The 27,962-nt window shown below is 40.3% G+C and overlaps 1 protein-coding gene across 2 annotated transcripts in view; it reads left to right on the top strand.

Annotated features, from left to right (window-relative positions):
- Aebp2 (AE binding protein 2) overlaps positions 1-27,173 on the top strand; it is a 42,175-nt gene extending 15,002 nt beyond the window's left edge. The window contains exons 3-8 of one of the 2 annotated variants that reach the window (XM_028872230.2): positions 10,951-11,058; positions 17,611-17,797; positions 20,403-20,447; positions 20,807-20,931; positions 24,941-25,008; positions 26,486-27,173. In XM_028872230.2, the coding sequence (XP_028728063.1) occupies positions 10,951-11,058; positions 17,611-17,797; positions 20,403-20,447; positions 20,807-20,931; positions 24,941-25,008; positions 26,486-26,603 (651 nt within the window). In that variant the 3' untranslated portion in view covers positions 26,604-27,173. The remainder of the gene's footprint in view (positions 1-10,950; positions 11,059-17,610; positions 17,798-20,402; positions 20,448-20,806; positions 20,932-24,940; positions 25,009-26,485) is intronic. The other variant, XM_028872231.2, reaches the window with a different exon arrangement.
- Positions 27,174-27,962: the final 789 nt, after the last annotated feature.

Raw genomic sequence — 27,962 nt, 5'->3', positions numbered from 1 at the left:
GTATGAAGAGTTTTGTCTACAGGCCAGAAGAGGGCACCTGATCTCATTATAGATGGTTGTGAGCCACCATGTGGTTTCTGGGAATGGAACTCAGGACCTTTGGAAGAACAGCCAGTTCTCTTAACCTGAGCCATCTCTCCAGCCCCGAGGCCTGAGTTTCTTAACAGTAGCCATATATATAAATTTTAGTGGCTCAAGATGTTTCATTTTTATTCATTATTATTATTATTATTATTATTAGTTTGTTTGTTTTGAGACAGGGTTTCTCCTTGGCTGTCCTGGAACTTGCTGTGAGATCAGGGTGGCCTTAAACTCAAAGAGATGCACCTGCCTCTGCCTCCTGAGTGCTAAGATTAAAGATGTACACCACCACTGCCCGGCTTTTTTTTTTAAAGATTTATTTTATATATGTAGGAGTGTTTGGCCTGAAAGTATGTATGTGTACCATGTGTTGAGAACAGAATTCAGGTCTTCTACAGGAGCCAGAAAACACTCTTATCTCTTGAGCCATCTCTGTAGCTCTCTCATTAGATGGAGCTTTCTAATATGTTCACTTGATATATCTTTTCATGACAGTTGTTGGTACAGGTGTCTTAATGGTATTACAGAGTTTGTCACGAAACCTTGGAATTTCCTTAATCTTAGTAAAATGAACCTGACTTGGTATATTACTTTATTATAGATAAGAGTATTAAACGATCAATCCATGTGAGTATTTAATGGGTAACGATTTATTATTAAGATACAAATTGAGGAAATACACTCACAAATACAGATTGGAGTAGAGAGTTGAAGTCATCTTCTGATCTGACCAGGAGTAAATCCACATCGCAGGCAGGAGCAGGGAGAAGGCATGCGACCCTTCTCCCTTCCCTTGTTAAGAGGTCACCATACCAACAGCAGGAAGCACTGCCTCCTTTGGCCATGTAGTCCAAGGTCATGGGTGGAGCAAATACCACTACATTGGTTCTAAACTTAATGCAGATTGTATACAATAAGAATAATTATCAAGTATTGTCCAGGAAAAACAAAGGGTAGTATTATAAACAGAAGTGGAACTACAACCAACAAGAATAACATCAAACAAGAAAGACATGCTAAATGTCCAGAAATATCCAGAACATGGGTAAATGGCAAATTACAGAGATTATTCCAGTAGCTGTCCTGTCTTTGAAGATTCTAAGTCTAGTACTAATATGTTCTAGCTAAGATAAGATTGTAACCATAACTATCTAGTCTTCAACTCCATCAAAAACCTAAGAAGCAAAATAATGATACCTGAGAAAACGGAAAATGCAAGCAGCAATTCCGAAATTCTTGCAAGGATTGGACAGTTACCTAAAAGTTACTCAGCACTGTTGGGGCATCTAATTTGGCTACAGGATATCTGACAGACCATTTTCAGAAGCAGGAATTTTGAAAGACCATCTTATCCTCTCTTGGCAAGGTTTAGTAGTTGCTTTTCCTTGTATCCTGCTTGTCCTGAAATGACAGCATTCATACTGTCAGCAGTTGAGGCAAGGGCAGTTCTTTGCCCAGCAGGCCATTTTGTGCCAAAAAGACGACAAATTTCCAAATGGAAATGTCTTTGATGCCTGTCTTCCTCTTTGAAGTAAATTGGTGCTGCTGGGAGCAGACGTGTCTCATTGTCTAGAAAGTCTAAGTTTTAAAAACATTTTAAATGCCGTATTCTCGTATTCTGTCAGTCTTTGAAGTGTTTGAAGATTACCTACCTAATCGAAATATACCTTTTTTTTTTTTTTTTTTTTTCCCCAAGACAGGGTTTCTCTGTGTAGCTTTGCGCCTTTCCTGGAACTCACTTGGTAGACCAGGCTGGCCTCGAACTCACAGAGATCTGCCTGCCTCTGCCTCCCTAGTGCTGGGTGGTGGGCGCCACCACCGCCTGGCTTGAAATATACCTTTATATACCTAAGAAGCTTAACTAACATGACTAGGTTTGATTATCCTAGATGACTATTAAAATGTATTTAATTATATATATTACAATTTTAAATGAGCTATATAAATATAATACCTTAAACAAGAGTAGAAATATACATATAACAAAGTTAACTTTAAATTTGTAATAAACTAAAATCTATAGAAATGTGAAACATTTTAGACAAGTTGTTGCTCTTTAAAAGTAGATTCAATAATCTACCCTTTCATCGTATCATATCTATAATATCCCTCTTTTCTTCTTTAAAAAGAGATTGTATTTATAGTCAACCCCCCTTAAATAAAAAAGCATTTATAGGGCTGGAGAGATGGCTCAGAGGTTAAGAGCACTTGCTTGCTCTTCATAAAGGTCCTGAGTTCAATTCCCAGCAACCCCATGGTGGCTCACAACCATCTGTAATGAGATCTGGTGCCCTCTTCTGGCTTGCAGGGATACGTTCAGACAGAACACTGTATACATAGTAAATAAATAAATCTTAAAAGGAAAGGAAAAAAGCATTTATAAACAATATTTTGGGAATTTGGGCGTAGCTTCTCATGCTACTTCCTACTGATAGGGGGGCTGACAATCTTGTGGGGATTCTGAGAAAATGAAGAATTATCGTTAAATCTTGGCTGTAGTAGTCTGTGAGGCTTTATCAACCTTTCAGGGGGTCTTGGTTGATCAAACCATATTAACCTGGAAGCAATCCACAGGTTCTCATCTTCTGTGGAAATAAAAGCAGAACCTCTTTTCCAAAGCAACATATCCTAAGACACAAATTTTGAAGTCATGATACCTTTAAAATATACATATTGGTTTAACTCAGCAGCCTTTACAATCAGATGTCTCTCTCCAGTTAAAAATCCCAAAGACAAGGGGTTGAGGATTTAGCTCAGCGGTAGAGCGCTTGCTTAAGGCCCTGGGTTTGGTCCTCAATTCCGGAGAAAAAAATATTAAAAAACAAAACAACAACAACAAATCCCAAAGACAACACAATCCAGACTGTGTAATTTCCGTCTTTATGTGGCTTATTATATATTTTTTATACTTTTTCACACACAGTGTAAACCGTTTAGAGTTTTATTCTATCTGAATCTGTTTTATTGTGAATAAAATCTCTCTGACCAGGAGAGATTTTAAACTGTTAAGCTAACTATTAAGCTGCTTGGTGACTTTGGCTGTTGACCTCCCCTGCCCCCCACCCCAAGCTTCCCAACATGGTGGAGGTATGTTTACCACCAGCTCTGGAGTCCATGCTCACGGCTGAGTCTGGGAAGCGGTGGGCTTATGCCTCCACCCAGCATTGTGTAGCCCCAGCACTTTTTTTTTTTGTACTAGCAAAAGTTAAATCCACTATACAGTATGCTGCATGGCTTGGAAACACCTTCGTGTATTGTGGCAGGAATCAGCCATGTTGTAGGTAAAGCCCCCACACTGAACCCACCACCATACTGTAGCTCAAGCCTGCATGCCGTGGCGCCTGTATCACGGCTTGCCTAAGAGAAACAAGTAGGAAGCTGCTCTTGGCTCCATTTTAGAACCCTTTTAAAAAGCTTTCTCAGGTTTTGGATGGAAATTCTTGCCAATTACATTGGGTGCCACTTACGATCAATCCATGTGAATCTATTAAATGGGTAACAGAATTTATTAAGATATAAATTGAAGAAATACACTCACGAATGCAGAATGGAGTAGACAGCTGAGGTAGTCCTCCATCTGACCAGGAGGGAATCCCAGGAAGGGGCAGGGAGAAAAGGCATGTGACCCTTCCTTCCCTTGTAAGAGGTCACCTACAATGGCAGGAAGAACAGCCTCCTTTGGGCCCTAATAGCCCAAAGTCAGGGCAGAGCAAATACCACTACATAAAATCTTCCCAATGCTACAACTTTTTAATACAGTAGTTCCTCATATTGTGGTGACCCCCAACCATATGTATGTAAATATCTAATATTCAGTCCCCAACCTACAGATTGAGAACCAGTGCTACTATGGTTTTTACAATGTAGAATCCTTGTCCAGAATGTGAAAGGCACTAGGTTTAATCCTCAGCACCATCCTACCCCACCCCACCCCACCTTTTGTCCTGTTGCCAAAAAAGGAGTGATACTGTTTTGAACAAAAAAGATGTACTGATCTCTGAGGAATTGTTAGTTGCTATGCTAAATGAAAGGATTAAAGAACTGTAGAAATGTACATCATGGTTTTGCATACCAGTCATTGGTGTATAAGCATTCATTCATTCATTCATTTGGTTTTTTAAAGACAGGGTTTCTCTGTGTAGCTTTGGAGCCTGTCCTGGAACTCACTGTGTAGCCCAGGCTGGCCTTGAACTCACAGAGATCCGCCTGCCTCTGTTTTCCGAGTGCTGGGATTAAAGGTGTGCAGCAGCAGCAGCAGCAGCAGCAGCAGCAGCAGCAGCAGCAGCACCACCACCACCACCACCACCACCACCACCACCCGGCAGACATTTTTTTTTTTTAAGATTTATTTATTTGTTATGTATACAATGTTCTGTTTTGCATGTATTTATGCAGGCCAGAAGAGGGAGCCAGATCTCATTACAGATGGTTGTGAGCCACCATGTGGGTGCCAGGAATTGAACTCAGGACCTCTGGAAGAATAGCCAGTGTTCTTAACCTCTGAGCCATCTCTCCAGCCCATAAACTTTTATTAATTCAGGAAATTATGTTGGATTGTCCTAGGGTGAAGTCTGGGACTGATGTATGTCAGACCAATACAAGCACCAGGCTGTTGCCTAAGCTCTGGGTCATAAAAAAGTACAAGAACTTGGTCCTTGGAATTAAGAGACAAAAGAGAAAATTTTTTTTTCCTTTAGGAACGGGGTCTTACTATATATTTTGTGCTCTCTGAGAATATTCTGTGACTATCCTTCCCCGGTGCTAGAGAGATGACTCGGGTTAAGAGCACTGACTGCTCCTCCAGAGGTCCTGAGTTCAATTGCCGGCAACCACATGATGGCTCACAACCATCTGTAGTGAGATCTGGTGCCCTCTTCTGGCATGAATATACATGCAGAGCACTCATAAGTAAAGTATATAAATATAATTAATATACATTTATAATTTATACTATATATCTGTATCTATCTATCTCTCAAGAGAGAGCACGTGCGCTGTCCATCTCCTTGACCCCTCACAAATGTCTTGATCTGGCACCATGAAGCCCAGGCTGGTCTCAAACTCTTTGCAGTTATCCTTCCTCAGCCTGTTTAGTTCTGGAATCAAGTCTTGGTCTGTCTGAGCTTTTTTGGTTGAGTTTGTGTCTTAAAGAATGAATACTTGTTGGTTGAAATAAGGGTAACATAAACCATTTTAACTAAGTTTATGTATGTGTTTTGTCTTCATGTAAGTCTGTGAATCATATGTGTGCAGTGTCCCATGGAGACCAGAAGAAGGCATCTGACCCCCTGAGACTCTGGGGGGGTTACAGATGATTGTGAGCCAAGTGGGTGCTAGGAATTGAGCCCAGGTACTCTGGAAGAGCCCTCAGTGTTCTTTGGTTGTTGGTTGATTGGTTGTTTGTTTTTTTTTTTCTTTTGAAACAGAAATTCTGTGTAGCCCTGGCTGTCCTGGAGCTCACTCTGTAGACCAGGCTGGCCTCCCGAATGCTGGGATTAAAGGCATGAGCCATAACTGCCGTTTCCCAGTGTTCCTACCTGGGGAGCCTTATCTCCAGCCTCAGGAAACTTTTAACTGTTTTCAAGTGTTTAATTCAGTGGCACCCTGTAAATTTACACCACTGTGTAGTTTTCATTGTCTGTCTCTATAGCTTTTCCATTATCATCTCAAGATGCAGTCTGGACCCCTTGAGATCACCCCCGATTCAGTGGATAGCTGTTTTGGTGACCACTTCCTGTATCGAAGTTGTCTACATATCTTCTACAAGGAGGACTTCTGTTTTCTTCCAGTGCTGGAACTAGAACCTAGGTCTTTGTGCATACTTAACAAGAAACTTGACACTGAGCCTATAGCCTCATGAGTACAAGGGAAATACCTGACTTTGACTGCCTAATAATGTTTTTAGATTTCTTGTTTCTTTAAATATTAAAATGCCATCATGAGACAGAAAAAGATGAGTTTTACTGGAGCAGTAAGTTAGCAGGATCTAAATACTAAATTATCACTTGTTCTTTTTTTCTCTTCCTTTGTAATCCTTACCCTGGGAGAAGTAAGAGCCCATGGATAGTGTAGAGACATCACCACCTCTACCAGCTTCAAGTTGTCTGTATTGTCATGTCCATGTGAGATTTAATTTTAGTTGGCTATTGAACAGTATCTTTTCCTTACATTTTCTTTTTTAAAAACTGTTTTTAAGCCGGGCATTGGTGATGCATACTTTTGATCCCAGCATGTGGGAGGCAGAGGAGGTGGATCTCTGAGTTTGAGGCCAACCTGTGAGTTCCAGAACAGAGCTGTTACACAGAGAAACCCTGTTTCCAAAACAAAACCCCCCAAAATTAAAGATTTATTTTATTCGTATGGATGTTTTGCTTATGTATCTATGCATATTTTGTGCATGCCCATGATGGTTGTTACTCACCATGTGGGTGCTGGGAACTAAAACCAGGTCCTCTGCAAGAGTAGCAAGTATTCTTAACTGCTGAGCCATCTGTCCAACCCCCTTAAAATGATTATTTTTATGTGTTTGGGTGTTTTGCTGTTGCACTCTGTGCATGCCTGGTGCCTGCAGAGACTGGAGATATAGACAGCTGTGAGCTGCCATTTGAGTGCTGGGAATTGAACTCGGGGTCTTCTGGAAGAGAAACGAGTGCTCTTAACTACTGAGCCATCTGTTCAGCACCCGTCCTGACCTTTTCATATGTAAGTGTGGTTGAGCATATGAGAGATTAAATTACTTAAACAATGGATTATGAGTATACTTTAGAGAGTTATGTGGCAACCTGAGGTTATATAATCCTACCACTCAGGCTGAGGTAGGGATATCTAGGCTGCCCTGGACTATTAGTATCAAAGAATAACAACGATTAAAAAAACAAAGCAAAACAAAACATGAGAATGTTCTGTATAATTAAAAAAAGAGCGGTGAAACTTTCATATTACATACAATACATTGTGTCTGTACTTTGGATTCTCCATAGTGGCATGGGTGTTTTTTTGAGATAGTGGCCTAGAACTTTTTGGTTTATCATGCTGCCCTTGACTTTGTGGCACTTTCTTCCCTTCTTGTCTCCTGAATTCTGAGAATATAGGCATGTACCACAGATTAGTTGGTTACTATATTTGTTTTGTCCAGTATTCCCTAATAATACATACGCTTCTCCATATCACATGAGACTGGACCATGAATTTATTAAAATAGTTAAACCTTAATTGATTTATAGGACCCATTGTTGAATATGGTGAGGCAAACCTTTAATCCCAGCACTGGGGAGGCAGTGAGAGTTGGATCTTTGTGAATGTGAGGTCAGCCTTGTCTGCATAGCAAGTTCCAGCCAAGGCTACATGGTGAGACCCTGCTTCAGAACAACAACCACAGAAAAATAAAATCATTTTATACTAGAAGTGTTTCTAAAAATCAAGTATAAAAATGTTTCTCAAGGTCAGAAAATGGCATTTGCCTGCTCGGGAGGCCGAGACAGGATGACGCCTAGTTAGGTTCTGAGGTTACAGGTGAGACCTTATCTCCAAACCAAATAACTGGGCTGGAGAGGGGTCTCAGTGATTGAGAGCACAGGCTGCTCTTCTGGAGGACTCAGGTTCTCATCCTAGCACTTAACTTGGCGGCTAGCATCTGTCTGTAACTCCAGGTTCAAGGGCATCCAGTGCTCATTTCTGCCCTCTAAAGGCAATATATGGATGTGGTGTGGTGCACAGACAGATTTAGGTGAAAAGAGTACTAAAGAATAACAAAGCAAACCATAGCCATGCATGAACAGCTACAGTTGTGTGTCCAAAATCCTAGGTTCTGCCTTGTCCTTTTCTTTTGTGTCTCATTCTTCTCCCTCCTCTTCCCCTGTCCTGATTCCTTGTTTTGAGACAGGGTCCCTCTAAAAGCCCTACATTTCTTTTAATTAAGAGTAGTCACTTGAGGCTGGGTGGTGGTGGTGCACGCCTTTTTTAATTTAGCACTCGGGAGGCAGAGGCAGGCCATCTCTGTGAGTTTGAGGCCAGTCTGGTCTACAAAGTGAGTTCCAGGACAAGTACCAAAACTACACAGAGAAACCCTGTCTTGAAAAATAAATCACTTGAGATTTTAGATTAATAGAGCAGATCTGTAAAAATCTTAGCACATGAGAGCTTGAGTTAGGAGGATCATGGAGGTTAGCCTGGCTATATTGAGGATACTTATCTCAAACAACCAAGCCTTCCAAACAATTTATTTTTTATTTTTTTGGTTTTTCGAGACAGGGTTTCTCTGTGTTGCTTTGCACCTTTCCTAGATCTCACTCTATAGACCAGGCCGGCCTCGAACTCACAAAGATTGGCCTGCCTCTGCCCCCCAGGTGCTGGGATTAAAGGTATATGTCACCACCACCCGGCTCCATCCAAACAATTTTGAGATAGGGTTTCAGTATGTAGACCAGGCTGGCCTTAAATTCACAGATCTACCTGCTTCTGCCTCTTCAGTGATGGGTTTAAAGGCATGCCACTCACTATATACTCAGTAGATTTATTTTCTTTAAGTAACCTTTTATATATCTGTTTAAATATGTTTATATTAAATTTATCCACTGTTTAGTGTGTGTGTGTGTGTGTGTATGTAGAGATCAGAGGCCAGTTTGCCAGAATTCGCTTTTCCACTATGTGTGTCTGGGATTGAACTCAGGTTTTCAGGCTTGGCAGCAAGTGCCTTTACTTACTGAGCCACCTCACCGAAAAGTAATCTTGGAAACGTTTTTTGTGGTGAGTGTATTGAATGTGAGTCCTCTGTGATTTACTTCTTGAACTTTGATTGTAGCCCAAGCAGGCTTTGCACTCATCTTCCTGCTTCATCTTGCGGAACAGCTGCGATTACAGGCCTGCTCTGCCAGGCCGGTTTAATAGCTTTTAAAACTTGGACTATGAAACATAGGGTGAATATAGGATGAGTATGCAAGGGCCAGGAATCAGTGGAGGAAGAGGAAGTGTTTTTGAAATGCGGTGTCTGCCTAACTGACATTTATGTGCATTCCATTGGCTAGATCATTTAGATCGTCATCAATGATGCTGCCTTGTTAGAGTAAGTTCTGTTTTGAGATCAGATCTTATGTAGTCCAGGCTGGCCTCAGATTTGCTCTGTAGCCAAGAATGACTTTGCATTTCAAATCCCCTATCTCTCAGTTGCTGAGATTACAGGCATGGGTCATTAAGCCTAGTTTCTCCAGGTTTTGTGAATGTTAGGCAAGTACTCTACCAACTGCTGGGTCACACAGCAGTCCCAGACCTTGCAATATCTGCGAAGGAGCTGGGGTTAGGCTTGTGTCACTAGGTCCAGCTTGCATTAGAATTGGCACTCAACTCCATCTGAAAAAAACCAAAAGCCAGAGTGGATCACAGAGTCCATTCTGACTTCTGTTATTAGTTCATAGTCAGAGATGCTTGCTGCACACTGGATGTTAAATTCATGCTTGGTTCCCAAGAAGGCTAGAAGAAAATGTCACATTCCCTGGAGCTACCAAGTAGATGCTGTGAATTTAAGGCTGGTCTCTGCAAGAGTGCCAGTGCTCTTGGACACTGAACTGTCTCTCCAGCCTGTGTTTTATGTTTTCGTTTATTTTCTTGGTGCTCCTTGGGATTCAGCCCCAGGCATTGTGCATGATAGGCAAGCACTCTGCAGAGCAGCATTCTCAGCACTTAATGTCTTTTCTTCAGTCTGCATGTATTTTTGGTGTGTTCTATATGTAGGACTCTGTAGTACTGAAGTGATTCTGTATGTAATTGTTCTTAGGAAGAAGATTCTCAAAAGTAGCTTCATTGCTGTTTTTGTTTTCAGGCAAGGTGTGCCAGTTCTTTCAGGGGAAGCCTGCAATGTGTGGGACAGTTGCCAGTGTTTGGAATACTCAGAAATCACACTAAGTAAGGGAAGAATAGTCTGCTAGTGCTGGACCTTTCCAGACCTGGTCAGATTTGGTTTCCTGAGGCTGAGAATGTACTTCTTACAGTGATAATCAGTCTTTTTTTAACCCTTAGCTCTTGTGATCACTTCAGAAGTAAGATAGCTGAAAATACTCTTCAATAGGAAGAACAGTCTAAGAATACAGGATGTTAATAAGCATCTGAGAACAGGAATCCATGAGTAGAAACACTTGATAACAAAATTTTTGTTTCTTTTAAAAGTTGAACACCTTTATTTATTTATTTTTTTTAAAGATTTATTTATTTATTATGTATACAGAAGAGGGTGCCAGATCTCATTACAGATGGTTGTGAGCCACCATGTGGTTGCTGGGAATTGAACTCAGGACCTCTGGAAGAGCAGTCGGTGCTCTTAACCTCTGAGCCATCTCTCCAGCTCCAAAAGTTGAACACCTTTAATCCCAGCACTTGGGAGGCAGAGCTAGGCGAATCTCTGAGTTCAAGGCTAGCCTGGTCTACAGAGTGAGATCCAGGACAGGCTCCAAAAGCTACACAGAGAAACCCTGTCTCGAAAAACAAAAACAAAAAACCCAGAAAGTTGAATGTGACTTAAAGTGTAATTTTTGTAAGTGTAAAGTGTAATTTTTGACTTGTTCTTTTGATGTTAAAAGCTTATCATCTACTAGTTAATGTCTATTGACCATTTTCATGTTTTCCTAGTATTGAGAAGTAGCAAATTCTTTATAGAAACGTAAGTAAGGTGGAGATTGTCATCTTATGTGTCTTCATCCTGAGGAGTCTGTTAGTTTCTTACTGAGGGAAAAGGACCCAGCATTGAGAGTGGGGCAGAACTACTCCCTGTTGGGAAACTAGAGTTGAATTGTTCAATTGAGTGCACAGTCAGTGACTTTATCAGTTGAAGATTTTCATGATATTTGAAATTATGAGTGACCGTTGTTCTCCTTTTAACAGGTGTTTGTTTGCTTGTGGAAAGGTTGTAAGGTGTATAACACCCCGTCAACCAGTCAGAGTTGGTTGCAGCGGCACATGCTGACACACAGTGGAGACAAACCTTTCAAGGTATGTGTGCGCGAGCCTCATAAGGCCACACTGGGAACTCATCTCCCTTCTTTTTATAGGTAAGGGCTCACTATAATCTTAGCTCTTATGATCCTGGAATTCCTAATGTAGGCCAAGCTGGCTTTGACGGTGGCAACCCTGCTGCCTTGGCCTCCAGGTTTTGGGATTATAGGCTGAGCCACCATGCCTGGCTGATCTGTATAATGAGCATGTTTTGACCCTTCTAAACATTGCTTTTCAGTGCTGAGGTACAAACACAGGGTTCTGCAAGCGTTTTCCCACAGACTTGTCCCCAGTGTCTTCTAAAGAATGAAAAAGATCCCTTTGTTTTAACATTTTTATTGATGCTTAGATACCAAAAGTAGCTGGAGATAAAGTTAACAAAATTCAGTTTGAAGAACAGCAAATTCACTGTTAGGTGAGGGTCCTTTAAAACAGCAAATTCGGTGGAGGTGCAACCCTATTTTAATTCCAGCACTTTGGAGGCAGAGCCAGGTGGATCTCTCCAGGACAGGCACCAAAACTACACAGAGAAACCCTGTCTCAAACAAACAAACCCCTAGTGTAAAACAGCAAATGCCAGATAATGTTAAGCCATGAATATAGCCAACTACATCTTGTGGTCTGACTGTTGTCTCTTAGTCAGAGGCATAAACCTTATTAGCAAGATAATACTATTATGGAATAAAGAAACTAGAATATAAATGGATTTTTTAAAATTCAGTTTTGAGATTGAAAATCATTGTCAAAAAGATGTATTCTAGGAAATCATTGTTTTTCTCTTGAGACAGGGTTTCATTATAGCCCTAGCTGTTCTGGAACTCATTCTGTAGATCAGGCTGGCCTCTTAACTCACAGATATCCATCCTCCTGTCTCTGCCTGGAATTAAAGGTATGCACCAGTACCACCTGGCATGTTCTGGGATATCTTTAAAGAGTTAAGTTTCTGGAAGAATTCTTTTGACTTGTGAAATATAACAAAATACTTTGTTTTCTAATTATGGTATGCATATGTCACAGAATTAAAAGGATCACTATTAAGGTTAATTGTTAAAACCAGAATGAAAGTGAGTATCATGCAAGAAATTTCCTTTGAGTTTTGTCAAAGAATGTAGTCATTCTTGAGTTATTTTAAAAAGAGAATCATGAATAAGTTGAAGGTATTAGAAACATTCAGAGCCAGAGGCACATGTTTGTAGGCCTGGGGAATTGGGAGGAAGAAGCAGAAGTGTTATGTGGAACCTAGGAATTTGAAGCTAGTAGTCTGGGCAACATGGTGAGGACCCCTCCTCCTGTCCTGGCTGTGTTATCTAGTATTGTTTCATTAATGTCTCAAAAATTCAGCTTTTTTTTTTTTAGTGGAAGAACAGGTAAATGAGATTCCTTCCCTCCTCCCCTTCTACTTTTTGTGAGTGGGTCGTGATATATAGTCCATTGACCTGAAACTCCCAATAAGGTCCAGGCTGCTCTCAAAACTCCTGCCTCAGCCTGAATGTCAATAACAGGCATGTACTCCATGCCTTGCCCTTACAGAAAATTGAGTATGAACTATATATTTTTTTTCTTCTGAGCTGTTTTAAATAGTGTTCTAATTTGTGCTGTAACAAACTTATCCTATTAATATCCTATATTATGTTAATGTATGTCTCTTTTGATTGGGAAATGGTTATTTATTAATGACTTTTTTAAATGGTCTTACCATATAACTGGCTGGCTTGAAACTTGGTATGTAGACTAAGCTGGCCTTGAACTCACAAGAGATCTGATTGGCATGTGCCACCATGCCCAACTCTCACTGGAGGTAGGCAAGGTGCTGTTTTTATTTTTATTTTATTTATTTTTTTTTTTTTCTTTGGTTTTTCAAGACAAACACACACACACACACACACACACACACACACACACACACACTACAGTGTTTCTGTATAACAGCCCTGGCTGTCCTGGAATTCACTTTGTAGACCAGGCTTGCCTCAAACTCACTGAGATCTGTCTGCCTCTGCCTCCCAAGGTCTGGGATTAAATGTGTGAAAGGGACACACTACCATGACCTGGCTAAGGTGCTGTTTTTAAAGGTGTTAGGAATGTGTTATATAGAGTATAACTTGAAGTTTTCCTGTGTTACAGAAATCTGTATTTTCTTTATTATAGTATATTCTCTGTTGATTGAGTTCAGTTTGATAATTAAACACATGTAGATAGCATATACTCATCAAATCAAGCTCTTTTCCTGGTCCTTCCTTAGGAATTCTATAAACAAGTAAAACAGTGCTATCTAGATAGTGCATATACCAGGCACTGTGAAGAAAGGTGAATAAGGAAGAACAGATTGTCCCCTTCAGGAAATTGGCCTTTTAAAAAATTATTGTTATTATTTTGTGTTTTGTGAGATAGTCTCCATGTAGAGCAGGTTGACCTCTTAACTCGGAGATCTGTCTGCTTCTGCCTCCTGAGTGCTAGGATTAAAGGCATGTGCCACCATATCTCCCCGGTGTGTGTGTGTGTGTGTGTGTGTGTGTGTGTGTGTGTGTGTGTGTGTGTGTATGTATGTATGTATGTATGTATGTAAAATCAGTGCCCTTGGAGACCAGAAGGAGTTGGATTTCCCCAGGAGCTCTAGGTACAGATGTTGAGAGCGAAATTCCACTCTTAACCACCAAACTCTGTTCTCTTTCTGCGGTTTGTCACCTGTCCTAGGTCATTGTCCTATTGTGGTGTCTGCTAACGTGCCACAGTTGTATGAGCCCTCGGCTTTTATTTAGTTATTTTCTTTTCTTTCATTTAGTCAGTTATTGGTAAGATTAATTGAAACTGTATGAAGCAGCATTTTTTTTCTTTCTTTAAAATTGTTGTGTTAGGTTCCACAGAAGGGTTAAACTACAGTGTTTCTGTTTGTTCCTGTTTCTCATTGTCTGTAGATTGTTTCTGATCTTTACTTGCTATTAATTAAGCTGCCTATGGACATCTTCTACCCACCTTTGGATTTTACACATGCACTTGGTTTTTGTTTTTGCTACACAGTATCTTGATATTACCACCATTTGTGATTTGGCTAAGAAGTTTGAGTAATCTTACCTCATTGTAGCTTTAAATTTTGATCTTTGCAGAGGTATGACCCCATGACCTGTGCGCGTGAGGCAAGTCTGGCTCTCTTCATTTCCCATGAGTGATGCTACTGAGTATTTGCATGTGCTCTGTCTCTGTCCTGTTTAAGTCTTTAGCCATTTAAAAATTTTGTTGATTTTTATTAGGTGGTTTATTAATTAATGTGTAAAATTACTGAGTCAGCTACAGTGGCTCACTTCTGTACTTCATCATTTTGAAGCTGAAAACAGGAAAATCAGCATAAGATTGAGGCCACTCTGAGATTATTATTGAGATGGGGTCTTGCTGTGTAGCCCTGGATGGCCTGGAACTCTATAAAATCAGGTTGTCCTCAAATTCATAGAGCTGCTCCTTCTTCTAACCTCAAGTGCTAGGATTAAAAGCATGTACCACCAAGCCTCACTAAAGCTTTGTGTTTATTATTTTTATTGTCTGTGGCTACACCCATGCACTTGCCTATAGGTTCCTGTGGAGGCCAGAAGAGGACATTGGATCTCTTGAAGCTCTCCAATGTGGGTGCTAGTCAGTTGTTGCATTGAGACATCTCTCCAGACAGGAACATTTTTAAAATTTTATGTGTATATAAGTATGTCTGTGTGTACAGGCTAGAGCATGTGTGGAGGATATAGTTTATTATCTTATTTTCCTGATTGTCAGGGTTTTTATTTTTCCAGACAGGGTTTCTTAGTGTCTTTGGAGCCTGTCCTGGAACTCGCTCTGTAGACCAGGCTGGGCTTGGACTCAAAGAGATCTCTGCCTGTCTCTGCCTGAGATTAAAGGCATGCACCTCCACCACATGGTGGTGTTTAATTTTTATAGTTTATATCCTGTGTTAGAGTCTTGTTCAGAAAAAAAAATGACTCTGCCTATATCATATATGTGTGTGGGTGAGGGGCATATATGTTCATATCTAGGCCAGAGGTTGACAATGGGTGTTTCCTTGATTGCTTTTTTCATCCCCACTTCTTCCTTGAGTTAGTGTCTCATAGCTCAGTTGTAGCTCAGAACTCCTAGTTCTGGTGACCTTGAATGCCTGATCCTGCTTCTCTTTTAGAAGTTAGATGCTAGGGGTTGAACCAAGGCCTTGTGTGTGCAGTGTAACCACTCTGCTTACTGAGCTACATCCGTAAGTCTCCATCCACCTAGGGTCTCTTATTGAACCTCATCCCACCAGTTTGGTTACTCTGCTCCATGAGCTCCAGGGATCCTTTTGTCTGTGTCTCCATGTTAGGATTATAGATAAATGCCTTCATGCCTGGTATGTATCGGTGGGCCAGGGTCTAAACTGAGGTCTTCATGCTTGTGTAGTCAGATTTAACCAACTGATCCACCTTTTCACCTCCCATGCTTATTTTGAAGTGCTTTCTCCTAGCAGTTTTGAATTTCAGGTGTAAATGAAGGTCTTTTGAATTTTTGCCAGGGAAGACATCTGGCCTAATTTCATTCTTCTGCAAGTGAATATTCTGCTTTGCTAAAATCATATGTTGAATAGGTTAGTTTTTCTTTTCTTTCTTTCTCTCTCTCTCTCTCTCTCTCTCTCTCTCTCTCTCTCTCTTTATAATTTTTTTTATTTTATGTGCATTGGTGTTTTGCCTGCATGTATGTCTGTGGGGGTGTCAGATAGATCCTCTGGAACCGGAGTTACAAACAGTTGTGAGCTGTCATGTAGGTGCTGGGAATTGAACCTGGCTCCTGGAAGAGTAGCCAGTGCTTTTAACCACTGAGCCACCTCTCCAGCTCCATGCTATTTTTTTTTTTAATTATATGTTGTTGACACCTTTGAAAATTTAAATTTACTAATTGATAAGATTGTTCTACTATTTTTATGTATTTATTTTATTTTATTTTGTTTTTTCCTTTTTTAGTTTTTCGAGACAAAGAGTTTTTCTGTGTAGCTCTGGCTGTCCTGGAACTAGCTCTGTAGACCAGGCTCTCTTGAACTCAGAGATCTGCTTGCCTATACCTCCCAAGTGCTGGGATTAACGGCGTGGGCCACTCCTGCCAGGCTGGTTTTATTTTCTTTTTGCAACATTGAGGGTAGAACTCAAAGCTTTTGTGCTTGGATCTATCACTGACCTATACACCCAGCCCATTACATGAATGTGGCTCTGCTGTTGTTGGTTATCACTTTTTTGTGTGTCTTGCTGAATTCATAGATCTCCTTTCTGGGCCTGGAAGTTGGTTTTTATTCGTCCCTGTTCTTGTACCTTGTATGATTGTGGATCCTGGGATGTGTTTGCACTGATATCTTCTTTCTCACTTACTGAGCACCCAGAAAGTGAGTGTAGACTCCTATGATAACACTAGGTGCCATTCTTATTAGCACTGTATAGGTAGCTTGTTGAATGTTTGGGCTGCCCCTAATTTTATAGACTCTGTAAGTACTCATCTGCTCATTCCCACTACTGTACACAGATATGTCTGTGGTTCACAAGATGTTCTGGGCTTAATATATATGCATAAGGGTATTCATATTTCCAGGAGACATTGAAAGTGTGAATTGGGGTATGTACGCACTGAAGGTATGATGGCAGGCCCAGGTGAGAACACATCTTGGTACTTTGTGAAGGAAATTAGGAGATTGTGCTGAATTTTTTCCGAAGTTAGGGTTGGTAGTATATTGGATAGAAGAGCCTGGAGGCATGTAGGGTGCTACTTTGGATGTTTAGCATTGAACTTTACTAATTGCATATTTGTAGTTTATTTTCAAGTAAAAAACTAAGGAGATTGGATCTATGAGAATGTTCTCCAACAGAGATCTAGAAGTCTACAAATGCATAAAGCCTTTAAAATTCTATTTTTAAATGTCGTTTCTACTTGTTAAAACAGTATAGAAAAGTAGGGAGGCATCTGAAGATTCTGTGGAGATATATATATATATCCATCAGAGACCATCCTTCCTCAAGTGTTGGGATTAAAGGCGTGTGCCACCGCCGCCCAGATGGTTAGTTTATATATTTGATGATGTTGCATGGCTTTAATCCTGGTGCTCTGGTGGGAGAGGCAGGAGGATCTCTGAATTTGAGGCCAACCTGGTCTTAATATTAATAGTAAGTTCTAGTCCAGCTAGGGCTTCATAGGGAGATCCAGTATAAATAACAGTATCTAGAAATTGGAGTAACCACTAGGGAGTCAGACAGTTTCCTGCCCTGCTTTTATAAACATGGCTTATTCAAAATCATTTCTTGTTGGAAGATGATCCCTTAGGTTTTGTCTTGGTATAGTGGAGAAAGCAGTGAAATTAAATTTGGAAACAGCCAAGCCACTGCTAAGTGGTGTACTTGTTGGATAATTTGTTTTTAAAGTGAACTTGTAAAAGAAATGTTTCATGTATCTTGTCTAGAATCAGTAGTTCTGTTGTGCCGCAATTTACTGCTGAAAACATCCTTGGCCTTCAGTTCTGATCATGTCTATGTGGTAACCTGACAGCCTTTTTTTCTTCTTTAGTGTGTAGTTGGTGGCTGCAATGCCAGCTTTGCTTCTCAGGGAGGGCTAGCTCGCCATGTGCCCACACACTTCAGTCAGCAGAACTCTTCAAAAGTTTCTAGCCAGCCAAAGGCCAAAGAAGAATCTCCTTCTAAAGCTGGAATGAACAAGAGGAGGAAACTAAAGAACAAAAGACGGCGCTCATTACGTAAGTGTTCACTTGGAAAGCGTCTGTGTAGAAAAGGGCTTTCAGCAAGACCAGTTTTACTAGTATTGAGTTTGGCTTGTTGATATCTATGGGAAATAATATACGGCACCTGCCTGTCAGCACGAGTATCTAGTGAGAAATGTTTGTAGAAGCTAAAAGAGTATTAAGTGTATGTGATCTTAGATTATAAACTATATGTTTAGAGAATTAGATACTAGGGGTACTTTGATTTGTTATAAATTAAGAAAGTTTAAAACATGACAATATTTGTTTCTACAAATACTTTAGAAAATTTTGAGCATGTCAGAAGTAAATATCAACCAAAGTGTAGAATATGTGTGAACTGTATGTTTGCAGCATGAACATGAAGATTATATTCTTGGTTACTGGGTTATAAAATACTCCTTTGATATTTAGGGTTAAAATAATTAGATGATAGTCATACGGTACTGAAGGTAGGAATTAACCTTGAAACTATGGAGACTGTAGGGCACCATGCTTGATTCTTTGGGTCTACTGGTCGATAAATCTGGACTGATGAAATGTGGGTGGAGTGCATTGGGTGAGTGAGTGAGCGAAGGAAGGAATGAAGGAATATTGCTGTGAAAGGGAGTCCTGCAAGGGTGAAATAGGAAGCCAGTGAGTTCTCCTCACTTTATTCTTGGTTGATTGGGGTATAGAAAAAAAGGCAGATGCAAGTGTCAGCCCATAAGCTGGTCTCTAAAACACTGAAATAGTTCCGTTAGTACAAAGTTAGACTCAACAAATGAATTGAACACAAAGGAAAAAAAAATTGTTTTTACTAAATTGTTTTCTACTGTTAAAGTAAAAATATCTTTGCATGCTGTCTTAGTTCGGTTCTAAACACCACGACCATAAATTACTTGGTGAAGAACTTATTTCCACTTACAGTTTCATAACACAGTTTGTCACTGAGAGAAGTTAGGCCAGTAACCTGGAGACAGGAGCTAATGCAGAGGTCATCCTGCTACCAGTTTGATGGTATAAGTTTGATCCCTGGAGCCCACATGGTGGAAGGAGAGAATTAATTAGACTTCTCTGACCTCTACATGCACCGAAGCAATGATATGTACCTCCCTCTGCCATGAATGTAAAAGAATGAAAAAAAGAAAACTGCTTACTTTATATTGTACTGGAAACCCAGGGGAGCTTGCCTACTCATTTCACACTGTATCATCATTTAAATCTATTCACTGTTCCTGTTACTTAGCAATGCTTACACAATTTGCTACTCTGTTTTAGACAAGGTCTCACTGTAAACCAGGCTGGCCTAGAACTCACAGAGATCCCCAGTGCTGGGATTATAGGTGTGTGTCACCAATCCAGGTCCCTTTTTCTGCTTCTTTTTAAGGCATTCTCAGCCTAGCCCATGGTGGCCTCAAACACTTGATCTCCTGATTCCATTTCCTCCCTGCTCAGCATTCTTAGAAAGTAAAGGTGGATGCAGTTTAGTTTCCAGTCCTGTTTAGGATTGGCATATCTGCTGCTTGAGGAGAAACTGCTCTGACCTGCAGTTTCTGTTAAGGCCAGCTGCTGAGATGGGTTGAGTACCAGTGACAGGTGTGGATGGAAGGAGCACTGCTTACTGTTTTGTGTTTTGTTTGCTTGTTTGAAGAGAATGAATGCATGTTGTTCTCGAAACTTTAAAACATGCAATTTTGGGAACCATTGTTCAGACAAACAGTGCTGTGGTTTGAATTCCATTTTTCCTGTAAAATGTGTGGCCTGTACATGGATACTGAACTACTGAGCAATCCTTAGTTAGTTAGCATTTTACTCATTTCAGTCATTTTACTTCATTCACCGTAGGTTTTTAAGTAGAACTACAGCGTAACTTCATTCCTTTTCTCCTCATCCAGTCAAGGCTGGATGAGAAATAGGGTTGTCTCCCCACAATGCTGAGATACTGCTTAGAGACCACCACTTGTGGGTGTCTGGAGACTAGATCTTGGTACAATCCCTGGGCTGGCCCTGAACTCCTGACTATGTGCTCATTCTTCCCAAGAGCTTAGAGTGAGCTGCTGAACCTGGCTTAACTGTGGTTTTATTTTGTGAGTTTGAGGCCAGTTTGGGCCATGTAAGACATTTCAGGACAGCCTGGGCTATACAGTGAGACTATCTCAGAAATTAAAGACAAAAAGAGAAAGGAGCAATCTAGTGAAGGTTAAGTCATGTGTACAGTTCCACAGTTGAGAACTGGTTGGGACTGTGATGGAATAATTGTTATTTAGAAATGTATTGATGGGATAGGTCTTGTCTTACATATGGGAGGCTCTGGCGTCAACCTCTAGGATTTTAGTTACGTGAGTGCAGTGGCTTGTGTCTGACTGATGGGAAAGGATTATTTGAGCCCTCCGGCATTGAAGACTTGACTGGCAGCATAGGTGCCACCCTAAATTTTTGTGTGCAATTTTTTCTTAAATTGTTCGTAAACTTAGGACATTTATTTGTAATCAAGAAAATACTGGTTGAAAGCTTGGGCATAATATTGCCTCTGTTGCAAATTTGGAAAGATTTTAATAGCAAATAAAAATAGAATGTTCATGAAATCACGTGGTAAGTTTGAAATCTCCTTATTGCACAGGTGGAGTTATAGCAAATAAAAATAGAATGTTCATGAAATCACATGGTAAGTTTGAAGTCTCCTTGTTGCACAGGTGGAGATGGTCATTGCTGGATATCCAAGTTGGTTTTGGGGATTTTTATGAAAAAGTAAAGCTGCTGGAGTGTGGAATGGTGGAGTGTGAGGCTAAAAAGCTGGGATAATGGAGTTGTTGTGTTCATTGATAATTGGAATTTTGCCTGTCCTCACCTTATCAGAGCTCTACCTTGAACACAAAGGCACATGCAGTTAGACACTGGGCAGGACTTGCTAATCCCTCCAGTTAAAGCACTGCTCTCCTGGGTTTGGGAAATACCTGAGCATTTGACAGACTGTTGAAGTTTTCTAAACGGTCCTTAACTTTTCTTTTTGTTGTTGACTTTTAGCACGACCACATGATTTCTTCGATGCACAAACACTGGATGCCATAAGACACCGAGCCATATGCTTTAACCTCTCGGCTCATATAGAAAGTTTAGGGAAGGGACACAGTGTTGTTTTTCATAGTACTGTAAGTATTCTGGTTTTCTTTCAAATTATATAGATTTGGGGAAAAAGAGTATATGTTTGTTTTCACGATTATATTTCTAAATTGCTCAAAGTTTAGGAAATTTTGTTACCGTCACAAAATTTGTTAGATGTGGTAATGCATGCTTATGATTCCAACACTGCAGGCTAAAGCAGGAGGATCAAAGTCTGCCTGGGCTATAGAGTAAGTATAACACCAGGCCAGGCAGCAGAGTTACTCAAAATGAAGAATAGGGATATATATAGCTCAGTGATAGAACATGTTTCTAACATACATGAGGCCCTATATTCAATCCTCAGTCCCTAGTACCAAAAGCCAAAAAAACAGGCAGGGTTGGGGGTGAGGGTATAATGGAGGTCATCAAATCACCGTGAGGCGGGAAGAGATACTTAAATGTGCTTTGTTTCACAAGTATAACCCAGTTTTCTAGAACTGTGGCTGGCCACCACACTATAGAGAGCCGTTATTTCTTGGGGCTAGGTTTTCAACCCAGAACAAGCTGAATGCCAGCCGGTTTGGAAAAGCAAAGCTATAAGATCAGTTTAGTTTGTGGTTAGCTAGGAACTCATTTTATTGTCCTTCCTTCCTTCCTTCCTTCCTTCCTTCCTTCCTTCCTTCCTTCCTTCCTTCCTTCCTTCCTTCCTTCCTTCCTTCCTTCCTTCCTTCCTTCCTTCCATGTGTATGTGTGTGCATCTGCATGTACATCTCTGCACCATGTGTATGTGGTGTCTGAGAAGTTCAGATATCCTGAAACTAGATTTACAAACAGTTGTGACTGACACCTGGTTGTTCGTATCTGAACTCAGGTTCTCTTTAAGGGCAGCAAACACTCTTAACCACTGAGCCAGTAGCCAAAGACGCTCTCTAGTCCTTTTCCAGTCACTTTTAAATTGGTGTAGTTTTGCAAAGAAGTCTCTAGATAAGACTTCTGGCATTTTGAATTCTCGGGAAAACGAATGTGTAGTTTTGGCTTTTAAAATTATTATTGGTGCTGGAGAGATGGCTCAGTAGTTAAGAATGCTTGTTGATCTTGTGGAGGACCTGGCACCATGTCAGGTGGCTCATAGCCATCTGGAACTCCCAACTCTGTGGGAGCCAACACCCTCTTGTGCTTTGTGGGCATTCATTCTCTCTCTCTCTCTCTCTCTCTCTCTCTCTCTCTCTCTCTCTCTCTCTCTCTCTCTCTCTGTGGGCATTCATTCATTCTCTCTCTCTCTCTCACACACACACACACACACACAAATCTTGATTGTGCAGAGTCATGATATATGTGTATGAGTGCACGTGCTGTGATGCATGTGAGGAGGTTAGAGTACAACTTTGGGGTCAGTTCTTTGCTCCACCCTTATGGTTTCTAGGGATTCAGATCTCCAGGCTTATGCAGCAAGTGTCTTTACCAGTTGCCATTTCTCTAGCCTAGTTTTCATTTTTAAATATGAAATATGCTATTGAAATAAGAAATTTTGCTTTCTATTTCAACAAAATGGAGGTTTGAAGTATTCATTGTTGGAATTGATCATAGATTGGCATCTCACGTCATCTCTTATAATGAGATTCCTTGCTTTCAGTTTTTTGAGAGGTTAAGTAAGGAAAACACTTTGTTTTTAGTATTTCAGGTAGTGAGTATAAACGGAGGGGATGAAGTCAGATACAGGACACGAGAGGCAAGTGGGAAAGTCAGTGAGGTTGAGTACTCACCAAGTGATGTAACTACGCAATGAAACCATCGCCAGAACATGTCACCTTTCTGATTCACCCGTGCTTTTGTGCCCATCCTATGGAATCTACTGGTTTTTGTTTTTGGAGACAGAGTTTCTCTGTATAGCCCTGGCTGACCTGGAATTAGCTCTGTAGACCAGGCTGGCCTCACTCACAGAGATCCGCCTGCCTCTGCATCCCCAGTGTGCCACCACTGCCCCACTTAATTTTTTTTTTTTTTAATTTGTGTAGATTTATAACTTTGGTTTATATGCTGATTGTAAGGATTGTAAGGGGAGAAAAGGAACTTGGGGTCAGTAAGATGGTTCACTAAAGGTGCTTGACAACCTGACAAAAACAACAATAAAAAAGTTGTGCTTCACCAAGCCTGACCTTAAAAAATTATTTAGAAATAATATGGTAAGCAGTTGAGGAAGAGACCGTATATTGAGTGTGTGTGAGGTGTGTGGTGTTGAACACATGCATGCCTCCATTGTTTTTTCTTTTTTCCCCCCTTCAGTTAATGGGTTTTTTTTTCCCAATATGCATTGTGTGTGTAAGTAACCCCGATTAGATTAAATGAAGTATCCCTATCATTTTGTTGATAATATTTAGGCTCACTATAGAAGAAAATATAAGTCTTCCTTCTTCAAAAGAAAAGAAATAAGGTTAAGAATGTGGGAAAATTAAGGACATTCTAGTGTACGTTGTATGCTTAGTGATTAAGGAACGAGTGATACAAACCATTAAGTACATGAGCAGAAGGGCCTAGACCGAGAAGAGGATGATGGACAGGGGTAAGCTGAGGGAACCTTGCCTGGGAAAGCCAAGTGAGTTAGAGAGGAGGTCAGCCAGGTACCTTAGATGGACACCAGGTTATGTTAAGTACAATCAACCTTTAAATAATGGTTAAAAAAAAAAAAGTTTGGGACACAGTCTACACAGGCTGGCTTCAAACTCCAGGCTTCAGCTTCCTGCTAAAACACACACGCATGCAGGCTTGCACCAATCTTATTGTAGCACACATTTAATCTCAGCATTAAGGAGACAGAGGCAAGTGGGTCAGCCAGGTGTACATAGTGAGATAGCTATCTCGAAACATATCTTAAACACCTACTTTAAGCAGAAATGCTTAATACAAACTGTAAATGTAAGTTTGCCTATTGTTAACTGTTGAAGGAAATAACCTCAATGGTCATGAAACAGTTTAGACTGCTTACATGATATGCTAATGCATGTCTTAAAAGAAGTTTTCTCCAGAAGAGGTCAGCAGAACCCCAGTTTCCAGTTTGGTTACTGTGCCTGCTTGTTCTGCCATTTGTAGGGTTTTAGTATCCCCAAATCTACTTTTTTGAGTTTTATCATTAATTGCCAAGTCTAAAATTAGGGCATTTATTCAACTACAAGCTTGTATATAACAGAGGAAGTAATTTTTTTGTTTCAAGTTCTGTTTTTAGTTGTGGTATGTTTTCAGAATAACATTACCGTATTTATTTGGGAATTTGTAACTTGAATTTGGTACATGGTACAGAGATTGACAGCACACTAAAGCATCAATGTCAGAGTGGATGTTGGAGAGCTATTCAACACCAGGTGTCACCTTGGTTTTCAGACTGCTAACATAACAGTGGTTTGATGCACTGATAGGTAGTCCTAAAGATGAATTGGCCCACCAAGTACAGCAGTAGAAACCCAGGCAGACAGATGTCTCAATTGTGAAGTAGATCTTTTTCTTTGCAGCGGTTTTGGGTCTCCTATAGCCTGGGTTATTTAGGAGCTAATCATGTAATCAAGGATATAATTGAACTCCTTGACCCTCCTGCCTGGGATTATAGGGCAGCCTGGTTTCTGGCTTTACTTATTGTTTGTTTCTTCTTTGTTCTATCTGTCCACACATGTAGAGAGAGATCAGAAAGCACTTGGGAGTTGGTTCTCTTTCTTCCATGGAGATCAAGTGTCAAACTCAGCCTTTGTAGAAAGTGCTTTTAACAGCTGACCCATCTTGACAGCCATTAGTTGCTCTAACGTTTTAACAAGATTTATTTATTTATTTATTTGTTTGTTTGTTTGTTTTTTAATTATGAGTATATGTTTGGTATTTTCAAGTAAGTGCAGGCCATGTGGCGATTTCAATGTAGTGGGAAGAGGGTGGAGTCTGCAAAGCAGGAACGGTATGAATTTTGGGGTAACAGTGCCCTTCCTGTGTAGGGTATGGCCATTTCAGGTTCTTAATAGTATAGAAAAATGGTGTTTTATAGTTTTTTATCCTTCCTTTCTTTTGTAATGTTAATAGGTAATAGCTAAGAGAAAAGAAGAATCTGGAAAGATAAAGCTTTTGCTTCATTGGATGCCTGAAGACATGTAAGTATTTGAAATACTGTGTGTAAGAAATTTTATTTTGCCAGGCGTTAGTGGTGTACACCTTTAATTCCAGCACTTGGGAGGTAGAGACAGGGAGATCTCTGTGAGTTCAAGGCCAGCATGGTCTACAAAGCGAGTTCCAGGACAACCAGGGCTGTTACACAGAGAAACCCTGTCCCTTAAAGTCTTGAGTGTAAAAATTATTTAACTTATTAAATCATAAGAGTACAGTACATACAGTTGTACTGTACTGTGCTTTGAGTTGTCAACCTGGCAACTGAACGTTCTAGGAGCTTTTTATACTTTTTAACTGCCCTTACCTCATCAGGAAGCTTCTGGTGAGGGCTGAGAGGAGCACTCGTCAATGTGTGTAACTTCAGGGGCAGCTTGATAGATGCCCCTTCAGTAAATGGTAGCAGCCTCTGACCTGCCATGGTTGCTTGGTCGTGCTATGAAGCCAGCATGACTGTCTTTGTGGACTGGGTCTTAAGTTCGTTTAGAAAGCTGCTACCTGGATAACACCCATGCTATGAGGGAAGATTTTGTTTTAGATGAGGTTTCTTCATATAACCCAATGTGTGAACTCATAATCTTCCTGCCTCCACCTCTGGGATTGATGGGATTATAGATGTGAGCTACTATGTCTGTCTTACACTAATTTTTTTTGAAGGAGGGTAGGGATTTTGAGACCAGGTTTCATGGAGCCCAGGCAGATTTTGAGTTCCAATTCTTCGGTTTTCTGTGTCAAGACTTGTAGTACCATTCCTTGCTTGATACTGATTTTAAAAAATATATTTCAAAATTTATTCTTTGTTGATTTTGATCTTTGAGGAGATGTTGATTCCCAACACCCACATGGCACCTCACACTGTTTATAACTCCAGACACCCTCTTTTGGTCTCTTAGGGCACCAGGCACATGCATAGTACACAGACATACATTCAGATAGAACACTCATGCACATAAAATAAAAAACAAATCTTTAAAAGAACGTCAAATTTAAATGCCTTTGTAATCCCAATATTGTGGAAATTGTCCAATACAGATATATCAAAGTACTTTGAATGTTCTGTAGGATTAAATATCTTCAAATTCAGAATTTGGTCACATACATGCATTTTATTTTCTTTCCTTTCATGTGGGCTCAGTTGCATGAGAGGCCCCTCCTTGGTACTCTTGGTATTCATTGTATTCCAGAGCTCATGGATTGATAGAGTTTCCCTTTGCTAGTGAAGAAAGTTAGCTTTTCGTTAATTTCACTTAGTTAGAAGCCAGGCTATACAAATTCCCAGTCCACCCCACACCCCAAATTGAACATGTGCTACAGTCTGTGTCTGGCTCCGGAATAGACTGCCTGACATATCTGTCTTTGCAGAAGCGTACAGGTGTCCTGTCAGAGAAGGCTGGGGAGTGTGAACGGGAACAACAAGTCGAGGATAACTATAAATTCTTGGCTTTTCTTTTCTTTAATTCATAGTCTGCCAGATGTGTGGGTGAATGAAAGTGAACGACATCAGTTAAAAACTAAAGTAGTTCATTTATCAAAGCTACCCAAAGATACTGCCTTGCTGTTGGACCCAAACATTTACAGGTAATTTATTTCATGACAGTATATTTTACATTTTGATTGCTATCTTAAAATTTTCTAAATTTTGGGTAAGTTGGGATTTATTTTTCAGTACATATTGACTACTCTTTATCCAAAATGCTGGGTTTTTGTTTTGTTTTTGCCTAGACATGACTAATTCAACATTCTTGATCAGAATGCTCAAAATCATGTTGATTCTACCTTCAGAATTACCTAGATTGCTGGACTTGAGACAATCAACTTGTGCTGGATTTCTCTGTCCAGTAGACTTTCTAGAAATTGTTTTTGTTTTGTTTGTTTGTTTTTTGTTTTGAGGGGCTTATGGGAACAGGATCTTCTGTAGCTCAAGTTACCCAGACTTGCTGTGTGGTCAGTGCTGCCTGACCATGCGGGTTTGGGGCATTAGAGCACATTGGCACTCGATGCTTTTTAAAAGTCTTAGGATACAGAAACAATATTTGATAAAGTTTATATGCAAGTTTAGTTCTAGATTTATTTTGGATTGCTTAAATTATGAAACACCAATATTTTTAAATTATTTTAAAATGTGATTCTGAGGCTGGAGAAATGGCTTGGGAGTTAAGAGTACTTGCTGCTTTTGCAGAGGACCTGAGGTTAGTTCTGAGCACCCACATGAGCTTGTAACTCTAGCTATAGGGGATCTGACACTTCCTGGCTTCATAGGCACCAGTACACATTGTGCTATTCATTCCAGTCAGAGCGCTCCATCAGGAGAAGGTTATGATATGTGTGAACTCAAATGCTGCATACATATGTATGCACTTTGTGAGAGGAGCCTTAGAGGACCAGGGGCTCTTGACACGTGATTGCACTATTTCTATGAGATTTCTTGTTTCACAGATAAGGCATTGCGTTATTTACTTGTGTTAATATTAAAATGGGAAAGATACTTCGGAGGGGCTTGAGATAGAGAGTCAGACCAAGGGAGATACACTTGTGGTATCCTACAATATACCAGATCTAGGGGTAGCTCGAGATAACATTGTACAATACTAATACTGTACATGGCAGAACGGATAGTGGTAATCTTTTACTAAAGTCACTTCAACGTATATGACTGTTATAGACGTACAGCATAGTGCCTGGTCTTTTGTTTAAGTTAATTATCCTTTATCGCATGTTCTTGATAAGGTGAGAATTTCACTGAAAAGCATAGCTTTTGTGTACATGGATATGCCAACATTCGTGTTGTCTATAAGATGCACCAGCTATTTGAGATCGAGGTCTATCAGCTGTGTATCTGGTTATGCGGAGATATATATCGAGACCATATATTTTGTACTCCTATCGAAGTATAGATCTGCAGTCACTTGATTGTGTGATTGCTTCATATCGACCCATAGCT

This window comes from Peromyscus leucopus, chromosome 3, assembly GCF_004664715.2.
Source record: "Peromyscus leucopus breed LL Stock chromosome 3, UCI_PerLeu_2.1, whole genome shotgun sequence".
NCBI lineage: Eukaryota > Metazoa > Chordata > Mammalia > Rodentia > Cricetidae > Peromyscus > Peromyscus leucopus.
The sequence above is the reverse complement of the archived record's forward strand: the minus strand, read 5'-3'. Positions and strand labels throughout refer to the sequence as shown.